This window comes from Schistocerca serialis, chromosome 1 (genome assembly GCF_023864345.2).
Source record: "Schistocerca serialis cubense isolate TAMUIC-IGC-003099 chromosome 1, iqSchSeri2.2, whole genome shotgun sequence".
In the NCBI taxonomy this organism is placed as follows: Eukaryota; Metazoa; Arthropoda; class Insecta; order Orthoptera; family Acrididae; genus Schistocerca; species Schistocerca serialis.
The window spans coordinates 1157296167-1157311580 of NC_064638.1; the positions used below are offsets into that span (position 1 = coordinate 1157296167).

Sequence of the window (15414 nt, forward strand, 5' to 3'; positions counted from 1 at the left end):
TGATTGTCTGCCAAGTGTGCGTCCCGGGTTCGACTCTCGACCGATGCAAATTTTTAAACAAAGGTGCACAGTCCCCGGGCGTTACCGTGAAGGGCGGTATACATCAACAATCCTCGGTAGCTTTCGAGACTGGTAATCGCAGGTTCGAGTGACGTTTCGGTCATTATTTTTTTCCTTTTCTGTCTAATTAGAATAATTAAGTCACTTATACATTCCCTCTAAGACAAAAAATTCGACACGCTACGAATACGAGGGAAATAGGTACATGTGACGCATACGCGCAGAAAAAAAAGTCACAAATTCAGAAATAATTATCATATATGCAAGAGAAAGAGCTGTACAGCAAGTTGAAAAAGAGATATGGTGATATATACGTGCGTATGATAAATCCCTTACCTCAAAAATATTTCTCTTCTTCATACTTGCTCTGTGTTACCACAGATGACGTGTCACTGATCTCATTTGTAGTAAGACTGCAGTACACGTAAGGTGTCTATTTGCTCCCACCTCCCCGAGTGGAATGCATAAGTTCTATGGAATGTTCACCAACCTGCAGTCTTCCACAGTTGTTGTCCCCTGCGCAGAAAACTGCACTTAGGTCGTGAATCTGCTATCTTGAGGCTGTAAGGAACTCTTAGCGAGGGACTGTTGTTTTAGAAATGTTTAAATTTCCAATCAGTTTGCTTATACAGGATGCCAGTCGCTTTTTATTGGCAGAACATGAGAGCCTCCTCAATTACGTTCCTTTTAAGAGTCACAAATGAATTTAATTTTTCAACAAATTAATGAACTCCATATTCCCATAATTAGTATCACACTGTTCTCAACTATATGCCTAAATAACCATACAATGCTAATAAAGTCTTAAGTTACGTTGGTCGTGAGAGACTAAGTGTCTGTCTTGCGACACTGCTGAACCACCTCTATTCACAAATTAGACATTGCAAATTAAGTTGGCAATATTGTTGTTATTTCCTTCCTACCTCTTTCACATCCAGTTTCCTTTCCATTGCTTTCAACCCAAATATTCATGTATGTGCCCCAGTTGCTTCATCATCAGTGGGAACCCAGAAAGTCTGATCGATGTAGTGCTACACAAGACACATGCTTTACTTTAACTGAAATGCTGCAAATCTTTTGATTGTAGTGTTCTACCTATCGGTAGTGCTAGTGATGACTGTGGGTATGTTTACAAACATCACAACAGCAACACATCTGGGCCAGACACTGGGGCGATACAACGCTTCTTAATGCGTGTGTAGATGCACTGCGCAGTAACTGGTGAGGTGGCTGGGTTGTAGCAGATGCCTCGCTCGGCCGGCAGGTGGCGGGAGTGGTGGGGCTGTGGTTCGTGTCGTGGACGCCGTATGCAGTGGTGTCGCTACTGGGCGTGCTGGGCCTCCACGGCGCCATCTCGCCACTGGGCTCGATGCTGCCAGCGCTCTTCTGCAAGACAGCCTCGTGCCTCGACCCGTTCCTGTATGCAGTGACGCACCCGCGCTTCCGGCGCGAGCTGGCAACGCTGTTGCGGCGGCCGCGGCAGCTGTTGCAACGTCGCTGGCACTGTGGGTGGGCGTGGGGTCGCCACCGGCCGGCCGGCCACCATGGGGGTCTGCGATTCTCTGCGGCGCCCCCCTGCAGCCTGGGCCCACACAGTGGCTTCCACACTGGCGTCTCGCACCGGCGACCCTCCGAAACCAGCGAGGTAACTTACCAGCCGCCTTCTGTTTTATGTATCATGGTGTCACACTAAATTCTTCCATAAAATTTCGAGGGAGCTTCCGTATGTCAATAACTTGCTGCCACATGGTTTCAGACCATAGTCTTCTGCCCATCATCAGGTGTATTCTGGTGACTGTATACTGAGCCCCCATATTTGACACCCCACCGTTACAAGTGCAGTGTAACCAGTTGTCAATGTGCATGCATTGCTTGCTTCTGCTGCTTTTGCTGCTGCAATACCCTCAACAGTCAAAACTTGCCTCGTCTATGTCAGACCGACCGTCTTTATGAGGATCACTTTAACCTTATGTTTTCTTTGTAATCTGCCTATTCTGATGGAAACATTCCCAATATGAGAGCCGGCCATTGTGGCCGAGCAGTTCTAGGTGCTTCAGTTCGGAACTGTGCTGCTGCTACACTCACAGGTTCGAATCCTGCCTCAGGCATGGATACGTGTGATGTCCTTAGGTTAGTTAGGTTTAAGTAGTTCCAAGTCTAGGAGACTGATGACCTCCGATGTTAAGTCTCATAGTGCTCAGAGCCATTTGAACACAATATGAGCCAGGTAAGCTGTCGTCTTGAAGGTCTCATCCTCATCCTCTTCCTTGTTCAACAGTTTACATTTCTGTACCGCTCTCTGTACCTGCTGAGATGAATATCCATTTTCTGGGACGTGGTCCTACAAAAATAGAGTGCTTTGAAAACATAAGGCCAAAGCGATTTTTTTATCCTTGATAAAAAATTTTTGGCACTTCTGGGATCGGTCAGAGAGATCTTAGAGATGCAGATGGCAGATGTTTGTAAGATTGCATGTGATGGAGGCAAACCATAGGAGAACCATAGGACACTCAATGTTCAAGACCATGGAACACCGACGGTGTATTCGCCTCCTCCAGTCTAGCTAGTCAGCTTTATTTCTGCTGGTCATTCGATAAAATACAATGCAACCAAAACTGTAGTTCATACTTCAGATTTCTGGTATTTATTTATCAAAGAATCATTATAAATACCACTACCTGGGGCTTTTACCAACCAGGAAGGCAGTTTCCAGTTGGGTTCCACGTAGAATCCTGTCATAGATAAACTTAATGCTTTGCGCAGCTGGCACTGTCCTGCGAAGGTCGGTCTCACGTCAATGATGGGAGTTTCCCCGATTTCCAGTTGGATTCTGTATGGAATCCTGTCACAGAAAAGTTTCATGCTTTGGCGTAGCTGGTGCGGTTCTGCGACTTTACTTTGTGAAGACGATCGATCTCACACCAACAAGGCGACGAGTTTTCACCAAAGAGGATGCTATGAAAAGTGCTGAGACCTGGAGCAGGAGTGCACATGCTCAAGCAACACAAGCACAGAAACAAATGGATGCGTCACGCATGTACCAGACAAGTTTTAAATAGGGGGGCCCAGTGTACTGTCGCCATCATACATATGCAGGTGGCCAGAAGACGCTGCACGGACTGTCGTGCTACTGACATATGGCACTTCGCACAAAATTTTATAGTGAAGTCGTACACTGGGAAAGTTTTAAATTCCAAATAGTAAATTCTTTATATATTTACGAGTTGTTCCCAGCAGTACCTGTTCATACAGTTTGTGCACAGCATCTTGCAGCACAGAGAGGTGAGCTAGAGGTGGAGGTACCATTACTGATACAAAGTGGCTCAATATGGCACCTGGCGCCTTTCAGTGTCCAGAAGAGTTTGAAAGCGCAGGATTGCATTCAGCACAGCAGAACGAAATATGTCTGTAAGCATGCTGGCTGCCTCTCTTGATATGCTGCATTTCAGACCAGCATATGTGGGAATGCTCCCCTGGAAAACCTTGTCCTTCAGGTAGCCCCACAACCATAAATCACAGGGAATGAGATTAGGTGATCATGCTGGCCAAGCATTTGGAAACGATCGGCTGATAATTCGATCGTTTCCAAATGTGTTTCAGAGAAGCAGGTGAACTTCACGAGCGATGTGTGGTGGAGCCCCATCTTGCATGAAAACTGTTGAGTTCAATGCGTCTCTCTCCTCTAGGGTGTTATTTACATGCTGGCGAAGCATATCGCAGTAACGCTGGCCAGTCACATTGCATGTCTTTGGTCCTTGAGCGCCAGCCTGTTCAAAAAAGAAAGGCCCAATGATCAACATAGCCATGAAGCCACATCACACAGTGACATGTTCACCACACAGACAAACTTCATGCACAGTGATTGGAGGTGAAGATCCTCACACTCAGCAATTCTGTGTGTTCTCTTCGCCTGTCAGAGGAAAATGAGCTTCATCTATCCATAGAACAATCCAAGGCCAGCCCTCATCAACTTCAGTCCTAGCAAGAAAGTGGAGAGTGAAATCAACACGTCTTTGTGCGTCCTGTGGTGCAAGTTGCTGTATGCTATGGGTCTTGTATAGATACCATTTGAGAATGGTTCGAAGCACCTTCATGGTGGACCACGGGATTTTCAACTGTCGTGACACAGCATGCACGCTGCTTGACGACCGGGAGTTGCGTGCAGAGTTGTCTGCCATAGCAACAGCAATTTCGACAACCACCTGTAGTGCGACCAGTCGTCGGCTTCTTCCTGGAGCGACGCCCATTTCTCCAACTGATTCGAAATTCTTCATCACGCTCCACACAGCAGGTGAGACAGAGGGCTCTTCCATAATCATTTCAGCCGGCGATATTCTCAAAGTGCAGCTGCAGCATTACTGTTGTTTTGATAACAGAGCTTCACGAATAATGCCCTTCTCCTTTGATCCAAGCTCGTGTTGACACGTCAACAAGTGCACTGCGACTAGTCAGGTGTGTGAGATTATGAATCATGAAGACTGATCATGCCACCTGGTGGCCTTAGTTGGAACTGGACGGTGACCCTGTGATACATGGACATCATGCACCCCATACTCTGGACATTAATGCTACCAAGTTTGGTACTTGTACAGTAATTAGTTTCCATGTTATAACGCGTTAAATAGGGAAAGTTTAATTACAAAAAATGGTTCAAATGGCTCTAAGCACTATGGGACTTAACTTCTGAGGTCATCAGTCCCCTAGACTTAGAACTAGTTAAACCTAGCTAACCTAAGGACATCACACACATCCATTCCCGAGGCAGGATTCGAACCTCCGACCGTAGCAGCAGCGCGGTTTCGGACTGAAGCGCCTAGAACCGCTCGGCCACAGCGGTTAGCTTTAATTACAACCACCAATAGGCATTTCACGTGGCTGCACTGTTCACACGTTGCTTTTTACATGTCGATTTGAAAAACTTTCAGAACCACTCATTCAAAAAAATGGTTCAAATGGCTCTGAGCACTATGGCACTTAACTTCTAAGGTCATCAGTCCCCTAGAACTTAGAACTACTTAAACCTAACTAACCTAAGAACATTACACACATCCATGCCCGAGGCAGGATTCGAATGTGCGACAGTAGCGGTCGCGTGGGTCCAGACTGAAGCGACTAGAACCGCTCGGCCACACGCCGGTCAGTTATCTCAGATGTTGACAGATGTGAACTTTTATCACAAATGATTCAGAGTAACCTATCTGATTGTGTGGTACGTCGGCACTATTATCCACTGTATGTGCATAAAAGAACGTCAAAAATTAATTTTGCACACAAACGTCAACCTTTTGGCGACACATTCCGCTCGATGGCTCTGACGAAGGCTGCAGCATTCCTTAATAGTGTATCCCAACTCTTTCTAGTAGACCTGTAGTTGACGTGCGTCTGTCCGAGGACCCTTGCACATTTGCCCCTTCACCAAACCACTTTGAAGTCTTCATTACTCCAGTGGCCTCTGATGAACTGCATTTAGAAGGATAATAGTCCTCTCTCATACACTGCATCCAAACAGTGTCAAAGGCAGCATGAATACGCTGCTCCAGTGTCTCCACATCTGGAATGGCTCTGCATGGACGATACTTTTGAGATGGCCCCATAACCGGAAATCACATGGGTTCAGAACCAGTGAACGAGCAAGCCATGCAACTGGATGCCCTACTCCGATCCATCAACCAGGGACGACACGATTGAGATATGTCCGGACGTTAGCGGTGAAGAGGGCTAGAGCACCATCATGTAGCAGCCACAAAATCCATAGAATCATCAACGAAACTTCTTCCAGCAGGGGAGTCAAAGTCATCTGCAAGAAACACCGATAGTTCTGGCCTGTTAGGTGACGTGGAAGGAAGACCGGGCCAAGAAACAGTCGCCAGTTAAACCAGACCACACATTTCTGCTGCACCGATGCTGATGATTCACTGTCACCGTACCATGGGGGTTCTGCATACTATCCCACAGATGATTGTTATGAAAGTCGAAGATACCATTCCGCATAAAGGTGGCCTCATCTGTGAATAGGATTGATGACACAAATCCCAGAACCGTGGTTGCCTTGTGGAGAAACCAATGCCAAAACTGCTCCCAATATGGAAAGTCTGTCGCTAGTAAGCCCTGCACACGCTGTAAGTGATAAGGGTAGTAACATTTATTATGGAGAATGTTCCACATGGTCGTCTGGCTTTCCCTATACTGCCAGGTCAACTGCCCGGTACTGACACAGTGGTCGCCTTCCACAGTGTTAATCACATTTTCCTCCAAGTCTGTGTCTGAACATTTCGGGTACGTCCTTCATTATTTCATGCTTCCTGAAACGACCCTATCCAAGACAAACGGCAAAACACTTTTGCTAACATTACCTGCTGTGGTTGATGTCGGCAGGGATAGGTCTACTGATGCAACCTTGCTGCCCGCCGCCTGTTACTATTTGCCTAGAAGTAAGTAAACGCCATGTCGGCAGGTACTCAGTTCGAATACGTATCCATTGTGTACAACTCTGCATCACATCCTCTACAAAGTCAGTCAACAAGAGAAGTGATTCAGACTCAACATTACCAATTACTATGGCAGGAGAGGGCACTAGCGCATGGCGTATTAGGAACATTACCACATTCTAGGAGGAAGCTATGCATACTGTAACTGTGGCTGCATGGTACAGCACAGCATGTGCCCCAGCACAGCATGGTATTACACCGCAGCCTCTGTAACAAAGTATGACGAATAAGTGGTCTCTAGCAAGGAGATCATACATTTCCAGACATACGTTTATTAGACCTTTTTTGTTCTGTATCCTCGCAGCGATTAATCCCTATAGTTTGTACACGTTGGAAAAAATCACCCTGTAGAATCACAGCGATATTCCATAACGTCCAGGAGCCAATAAGCCACGAATACGTTTTTCATATTATAAATGTCAAACCAGGATTAGAGCTGAGGGAAGGGGGAGTGGTGGTGGGAAGGAGGGAAATTCATATTAGTATTACACTGAACGATTAAATAAGTTGTATGGATAACGATTACTCCCTTGAGGTACTTTCAGCTTTCTGTACTTCCTATCAAATTCAGTTGTTGCGTGATGATATGTTTGCACACTCGTCGTACCAGCTGTATAAAAAGATGGCAGTTTCGGAATATTGATCTGCCCTGGTTACTGGCAGACGCTCGTGACAGCAACTGCGTAACAATTCCTGACCAAAACAAGTGAAGCACTTGGAAGAGGAGGTGGAAATAAATACGAACTTCACACGTTGAGAGAGTACGCGATGCTATTTCAGTGATTACAAAATAGAGTCAAAAGAAATTGGCATTATGAGTTCACTTATCAGTATGATTTATCTGGCCTGGGTGCATGCCCTGACTTGGTTGGGAACGGTGTCCTCTCCTAGGAAACCTAACCCACAACAGTTATAACTGTTCCTTGATATCCCAGAAGTGGCACATGGGTGGTGTTGACATCCAAGTTGGTCCCTCATATGTTCTATTAGGGACAAATCATAAAATTTACTGACCACGAGAGTACTTAAATATCACCCACACATTTCATACAGGCATGTGACAAGTGTGAATATGCATTGCCCTGTTGAAAAATGGTACCACGTTACTGTTGCATGAGAGCTGATGAGTGAGGATGCAGGATGTACCACTGTGCCATCAAAGTTCCGTCAGTTACTAGCAGCCGTGACGTGAAGTTATACGTGATGCCTCCCCACACCATGATGCGAAGAGTGACATTGCTGTGCCTCTCCAAAACTTGGAAGACTGGGGTAGTGCAGACCCACAATTTATATGTGAACACAATGTGACCATATCCATCAACAGTGCGTGATCCCCCTGGCACTGCACCACTAAAAACGCAACCGTTTGTTTTGTAGTCTTAATGATACCTACACATCAGACAGTAATTGCCCAGTTCGTCTGCTACTAGTCTCCAACTATCCAACTAACGGTGTGGGATGAGCTAGTAAGTTGCAGGGAGTCGATTAGTTGTTCTAGGATAGTAGATATGCGACAGTTATTGTACAACATACTGAATACAGCTTTTGACCCTTGTGGTGGTCAGATGTGTTCGTCCAGAATCTTGACTACGTATATACCTGCACTCATGTTCCCACGTAGTCCAACAATGGGCCAGTGTCACATCCAAATGCTCCAAAAATCAGGATATCCCTCGACGTGACCGCCAGCCAAATCGAGATGCACAATGAAGGTCCCTTAAAACTGACGGGTGCTAATAACGCTGCCTTGCACGAGTATGTGGCATCTCTGTGTCCTTCACAGTCATCACTCACCATCTGACATTGGTCACACCCCTTGTCCCCTTATATACCCTACCAAACCTGATAACAACAGTACACACACACACACAACACTAATGCTATATTCTGGCTAACATGTTGTAGAAAATTGCGACTCCAGTCATTTACATACTCATCAATGGAGTGTACGTGTGCAAAGTTACACTGTCAGGCTGCCAGGTCTTCTGGATTTATCACTTTTTTTTATCAGCTGGTGTGCTATAAGTAGAGACCGTATTATATGCATTTGCATGTTGCATATGCATTTGCATATTTGGCTCCATTTCACCGGTTATTGCATATTTTAAGTAAAAACTAGTGACGATGCATATTTTCACACTAAGTTTGCAGTATTTTAAAAATTTAAACGGGCTATCTCTAGCTCTACCTAGTTTTGATGTCTCACACATTGACTGTGACCTAGAACTGCGTGCAATCGCTACCCAAATGGCCACTGCCTAGCGAAATCATTACAGAAGAGCAACATGAAGAGGCAGGCAGAGTCCACGCTCCTGCGCCCGCGCCCGCGCCCCCGGTTAATCCCCTCCGTTGTCATACCGTATGCGTCGGCAACAATTCAGTTAAACTGCGCAAGCTTTTAGTCGCACGTCCATTGTTTCAGTTTAGCTTTCTGTTTACTTGCACACAGTTGAACGTGTTTACGACGTGTAGTGTGTAACGTGTTGTGCGCCGTGCCACGGAAGAAGGAAACGTCGTTTTCGTGGATATTGGCTCCGAGCACTATGGGTCTTAACATCTGAGGTCATCAGTCCCCTAGAACTTAGAACTACTTAATCCTAACTAACCTAAGGACACCACATACATCCATGCCCGAGGCAGGATTCGAACCTGTGACCGTAGTAGTTGCGCGGTTCCAGACTGAAGCGCCTAGAACCGCTCGGCCACACCAGCCGCCCTTTCGTGGATAGCTAACCATCCTGAAACATTTACATACTACGGAATTGTTTTATATTGTCGAGTTTTCGGGGAAAACGTTTGCTGCAAACAAAAGTTTCAAATAGACCAGCATTTCAAGACAAGTCTTCATATACAGGGTGTTTCAAAAATGACCGGTATATTTGAAACGGCAATAAAAACTAAACGAGCAGCGATAGAAATACACCGTTTGTTGCAATATGCTTGGGACAACAGTACATTTTCAGGCGGACAAACTTTCGAAATTACAGTAGTTATAATTTTCAACAACAGATGGCGCTGCAAGTGATGTGAAAGATATAGAAGACAACGCAGTCTGTGGGTGCGCCATTCTGTACGTCGTCTTTCTGCTGTAAGCGTGTGCTGTTCACAATGTGCAAGTGTGCTGTAGACAACATGGTTTATTCCTTAGAACAGAGGATTTTTCTGGTGTTGGAATTCCACCGCCTAGAAGACAGTGTTGTTGCAACAAGACGAAGTTTTCAACGGAGGTTTAATGTAACCAAAGGACCGAAAAGCGATACAATAAAGGATCTGTTTGCAAAATTTCAACGGGCTGGGAACGTGATGGATGAACGTGCTGGAAAGGTAGGGCGACCGCGTACGGCAACCACAGAGGGCAACGCGCAGCTAGTGCAGCAGGTGATCCAACAGCGGCCTCGGGTTTCCGTTCGCCATGTTGCAACTGCGGTCCAAATGACGCCAACGTCCACGTATCGTCTCATGCGCCAGAGTTTACACCTCTATCCATACAAAATTCAAACGCGGCAACCCCTCAGCGCCGCTACCATTGCTGCACGAGAGACATTCGCTAACGATATAGTGCACAGGATTGATGACGGCGATATGCATGTGGGCAGCATTTGGTTTACTGACGAAGCTATCGTCCCTGCATCCTCAAAAAGTACTGGTCTGGGCCGCCATTTCTTCCAAAGGAATCATTGGCCCATTTTTCAGATCCGAAACGATTACTGCATCACGCTATCTGGACATTCTTCGTGAATTTGTGGCGGTACAAACTGCCTTAGACGACACTGCGAACACCTCGTGGTTTATGGAAGATGGTGCCCGGCCACATCGCACGGCCGACGTCTTTAATTTCCTGAATGAATATTTCGATGATCGTGTGATTGCTTTGGGCTATCCGAAACGTACAGGAGGCGGCGTGGATTGGCCTCCCTATTCGCCAGACATGAACCCCTGTGACTTCTTTCTGTGGGGACACTTGGAAGACCAGGTGTACCGCCAGAATCCAGAAACAATTGAACAGCTGAAGCAGTACATCTCATCTGCATGTGAAGCCATTCCGCCAGACACGTTGTCAAAGGTTTCGGGTAATTTCATTCAGAGACTACGCCATATTATTGCTACGCATGGTGGATATGTGGAAAATATCGTACTATAGAGTTTCCCAGACCGCAGCGCCATCTGTTGTTGAAAATTGTAACTACTGTAATTTCGAAAGTTTGTCTGCCTGAAAATGTACTGTTGTCCCAAGCATATTGCAACAAACGGTGTATTTCTATCGCTGCTCGTTTAGTTTTTATTGCCGTTTCAAATATACCGGTCATTTTTGAAACACCCTGTAGCAGACATGCAGAATGAAGGACCACGACAACTTCTGACAACAGGAAGTTGCAGGAGTAGGGATTTGTCCAAAGGTAACCAAATAGGTCGATTTAACATGGATCTATGTGAAGCATTCATTGTAAGCAATATTCCTCTTCACAAACTTACAAACCCTATACTCAAGGGCTTCCTGCACTAATACTGCTTAAATCAAAATACACAAGATGAATCAACATGGCGTAAAAATTACACCCCGACAATTTACGTAAATGCTCTGGAAAAAAATACGAAATGAAGTCAAGGACAGCATTATCTGGATTTCAGTTGACGAAAATACAGACACTTGTGGCCGTTACATTGCAAATTTAATTGTTGGTGCTTCAAAAGAAGAGCCTTCTTCTTCCTGATAGAGGCAAAGAGCTTGAAAAAAATTAATCGTTCTACGATCGCCAGATTTGTGAATGGGGGTATTAGAAAAACATTTCTAGAATCTTCTGCAAATGAAAGGGTGTTTGTGTTCATTTCACCTGCTGCTCCCTATATGATCAAGGCAGGAAACGCCCTCCGAGTATTTTATCCCAATTTGATTCATGTGACGTCCTTTGCGCATGGACTATATCGCTTTGCTGAAGAAGCACTTTACACGTTTGTGAATGCAAATAAACCGATTTCATCCACAAAGACAGTATTTCTAAAGTCTCCTGCTCGCATCAAGACCTACAAAGAAAAATACCAAATGTGCCTGTACCTTCCGAACCAGTGGTAAGTCGTTGGAGTACGTGGGTCGAAGCTGTGTTGTTTTACAACGAACATTTCCAGGCCATTAGAGGGGCAGTAAACGACTTCGATAGTGCAGAGGCTTTGGCAGTTCGCCAGTGCAAGGAAAGCTTTTAATGATTCCTGTATTAAAAAAGACATTGCTGTGTTTGGCACTCATTTTTGCCATCTACCTGCAAGTGTTAAAAAGCTTGAAACTCACGGTTTGGCGTTGAATAAATCTATTCAGTTAATGAATAAAACTATTACGGCGAACTCCTCATTGCCGGAAATATTCCCAAGAAAACTTAAATAAAAGTTTGAAAACATTTTAAACAATAACCCAGTCTCTGAATCCTTGTGCCAAATTGATAGTTTTATTAATGGGATGTGTGAACTTTTACCAAAAACAGTAAGTGCCAACATAGCACTGAAGTTCAAATACTGCCCAGATACCTCAGTTGATGTGGAACGGCCCATTTCTGCTTATAAAAATGTTCTGAGTGATCGAAGACACAATATCAGTACCGAACATTAGGAACAGTACTTGGTTGTTTATGTTTACAATAGTAAAAAATGTAAAATAGATTGTAAATGATGCTTTGGTCCAATAGTATTAATTAAAAGTTAATGCTGCTCAAAAAATTCATGATTGTATGTTTTTTTAAATAAAATATTTAGTTTTTGAGCGTGCCCTTCTGCGTGCGAATATCTCGAAGTTGGTCCTGTACATATTTATTGTTTCGCTGCGACTCACTCGCATCGCATCCGCTTGTTACCGACAACAATAGCAAAGAAGGAAAACTTCTTGAAACACGGTATGCGGCCCCATCTTGCAAATTTTTCGATAATAATCGCAGAAAGGCCCCCTCCCTAACCTCTACCAGAAAGTATTCACAAAATGATGTCAGCGTTCTAAATTTACCGATATTTCGCGTGGCCAGCGCTATTCTTCATAACTGATATGCACAGGTTCTACTTTGAGATACAATTCCCGCAGCCACCATACCATATTCTTAGATAATTTGATCTTGCACATTTCGACACTTTTTTAAGCATTTTTCATACATACACTACTGGCCATTAAAATTGCTTCACCAAGAAGAAATGCAGCTGATAAACGGGTATTCATTGGACAAACATATTATACTAGAACTCACATGTGATTACATTTTCACGCAAATTTTGGTGCATAGATCCTGAGAAATCAGTACCCAGAACAAACACCTCTGGCCGGAATAACGGCCTTGATACGCCTGGGCATTGTGTCAAACAGAGCTTGGATGGCGTGTGCAGCTTCAACACGATACCACAGTTAATCAAGAGTAGTGACTGGCGTATTGTGACGAGCCAGTTGCTCGGCCACCATTGACTAGACGTTGTCAATTGGTGAGAGATCTGGAGAATGTGCTGGCCAGGACAGCAGTCGAACATTTTCTGTATTCAGAAAGGCCCGTACAGGACCTGCAACATGCGGTCGTTCATTATCCTGCTGAAATGTAGGGTTTCGCAGGGATCGAATGAAGGGTAGAGCCACGGGTCGTAACACATCTGAAATGTAACGTCCACTGTTCAAAGTGCCGTCAATGCGAACAAGAGGTCACCGAGACGTGTAACCAATGGCACCCCATACCATCACGCCGGGTGATTCGCCAGTATGGCGATGACGAATACACGCTTCCAATGTGCGTTCACCGCTATGTCGCCAAACACGGATGCGACCATCATGATGCTGTTAACATAACCTGGATTCATCCGAAAAAATGAGGTTTTCCCATTCGCGCACCCAGGTTCGTCGTTGAGTACATCATCGCAGACGCTCCTGTCTGTGATGCAGCGTCAAGGGTAACCGCAGCCATGGTCTCCGAGCTGACAGTCCATGCTGCTGGAAACGTCGTCGAACTGTTCATGCAGATGGTTGTTGTCTTGCAAACGTCCCCATCTGTTGACTCAGGGATCGAGAAGTGGCTGCACGATCCGTTACAGCCATGCTGGTAAGATGCCTGTCATCTCGACTGCTAGTGATACGAGGTCGTTGGGATCCAGCACGGCGTTCCGTGTTACCCTCCTGAACCCGCCGATTACAAATTCTGCTAACAGTCATCGATCTCGGCCAACGCGAGCAGCAATGTCGCTATACGATAAACCGCAATAGCGATAGGCTACAATCCGACCTTTATCAAAGTCGGAAAGGTGATGGTACGCATTTCACCTCCCTACACGAGGCATCACAACAACGTTTCACCAGGCAACGCCGGTCAACTGCTGTTTGTGTATGAGAAATCGGTTGAAAACTTTCCTCATGTCAGCACGTTGTAGGTGTCGCCACCGGCGCCAACCTTGTGTGAATGCTCTGAAAAGCTAAGCATTTGCATATCACAGCGTCTTCTTCCTGTCGGTTAAATTTCACGTCTGTAGCACGTCATCTTCATGGCGTAGCAATTTTAGTGGCTAGTAGCGCATTTTAAGATTTTTATGATGCATGTAATCCGGTCTGTAACTACACGCATTACGTTGCCCCTTGGAGTGTTGTGTTGTCATTAGCCAGTACGCCCCCTTGTGCACAGATGGACGTGGAGGAGGTGATGGTGATGGTGGACCTGCGGTCGCAGTCGCAGTCGCAGTCGCAGCAGGAGGACTCGTGGCCGCCGCCCCCTCAGCAGGGGGCGGCGGCGCGTCCCGGCGCTCTGCCGCTGGCGGTGGCGCCTTTCCCACCCCCGGCGTCGCGCGCGCTGCAGCCGCCCAGCTGGTTCGCGCCGCCGCTGCCCCACGTGGACCGCCGCACTAGCCTGCGACGCGGCCGCTCGCGATGACCACCCCCGCCCCACCCCACCTGCAGCGGCCGGGGTCCACTCGCGCCTCCTGTATCTGCGAGACGACAGCTGGGCTGGCGCTCTGCTTAAACGTCACGCACTGTGGCAGTGATACGAGCGTGCAGCCAGCCTACACCTCGTCACTGCACGAGAGAGTCCCACACTTCGAGAGCAAATATATACGTGTCACAGTAGTACGATATGGAAATCACTCTGACAGTACTATTACCGCTTTGTTAACTCTACTGAGTAACAAGTAAACCAGAGGCTCTACTCCAGGTTGTAATCTTACCCTCCCACACATCTCCATTAAATTTCTCTGTCTCTAAAACCTTCGTAAAGTTCGAGAGGCGTAAGGTACACAAAAGAAAAACTTTTTACTTATCTTCATTTTCTCTTGTTGTTGGCTGCAGTTGTCGCGTCCAGGAGTACATTCCTGAGGCTGAAATTTTGATTTTTGTAGATTCCTTTATTTTTTGTCGCATTTTTCAGTATCACACTGACTTTACAATTTCCGCTTCAGAACACAAATGCACATGGTTAAAATGATAAATACGTCTGTTTCCATCAGAGACTTGCCCACTACTACTTACATTATGTGGTACTCACAACATTCCAAAGAGTTTACAAACTTTCCTGACAAAAGAAGAATCTTTGCAAAGACATATCATTATTTACTACCCGTGAGGCCATTTTCTAGGATGGCCTTCGGCTGTGCGTCTGAGGTATGACTTTTGAGGTTATTTTATTGGGGTTCTAATAATTGTACCACAGTGACCTATAACGACCTTGCGTAAAATCAAAGTACCTGTTTCCAGACCTTATACCGTTTGGCATAAATACATATTCTCTATAAGCGTCACTAAACTGACGCACTAAATCATCCGAATTAGGCTTATAATACCACAGTTCTTCCAACACTAAAACAGTTGCAAAATAATTAATCTTGTTGCCATAAAACGTTATAGCAAGTTCATCAATCCTCTGTTGAA

General features: G+C 45.6%; 1 protein-coding gene across 1 annotated transcript in view; it reads left to right on the top strand.

Moving 5' to 3' along the window:
• Positions 1–14422, top strand: part of LOC126456138 (opsin, ultraviolet-sensitive-like) — a 163264-nt gene extending 148842 nt beyond the window's left edge. Inside the window, exons 6-7 of the mRNA XM_050091895.1 lie at positions 1325–1705; positions 14177–14422. Coding sequence (XP_049947852.1) covers positions 1325–1705; positions 14177–14422 — 627 coding nt within the window. The remainder of the gene's footprint in view (positions 1–1324; positions 1706–14176) is intronic.
• The last annotated feature ends 992 nt before the right edge of the window (positions 14423–15414 follow it).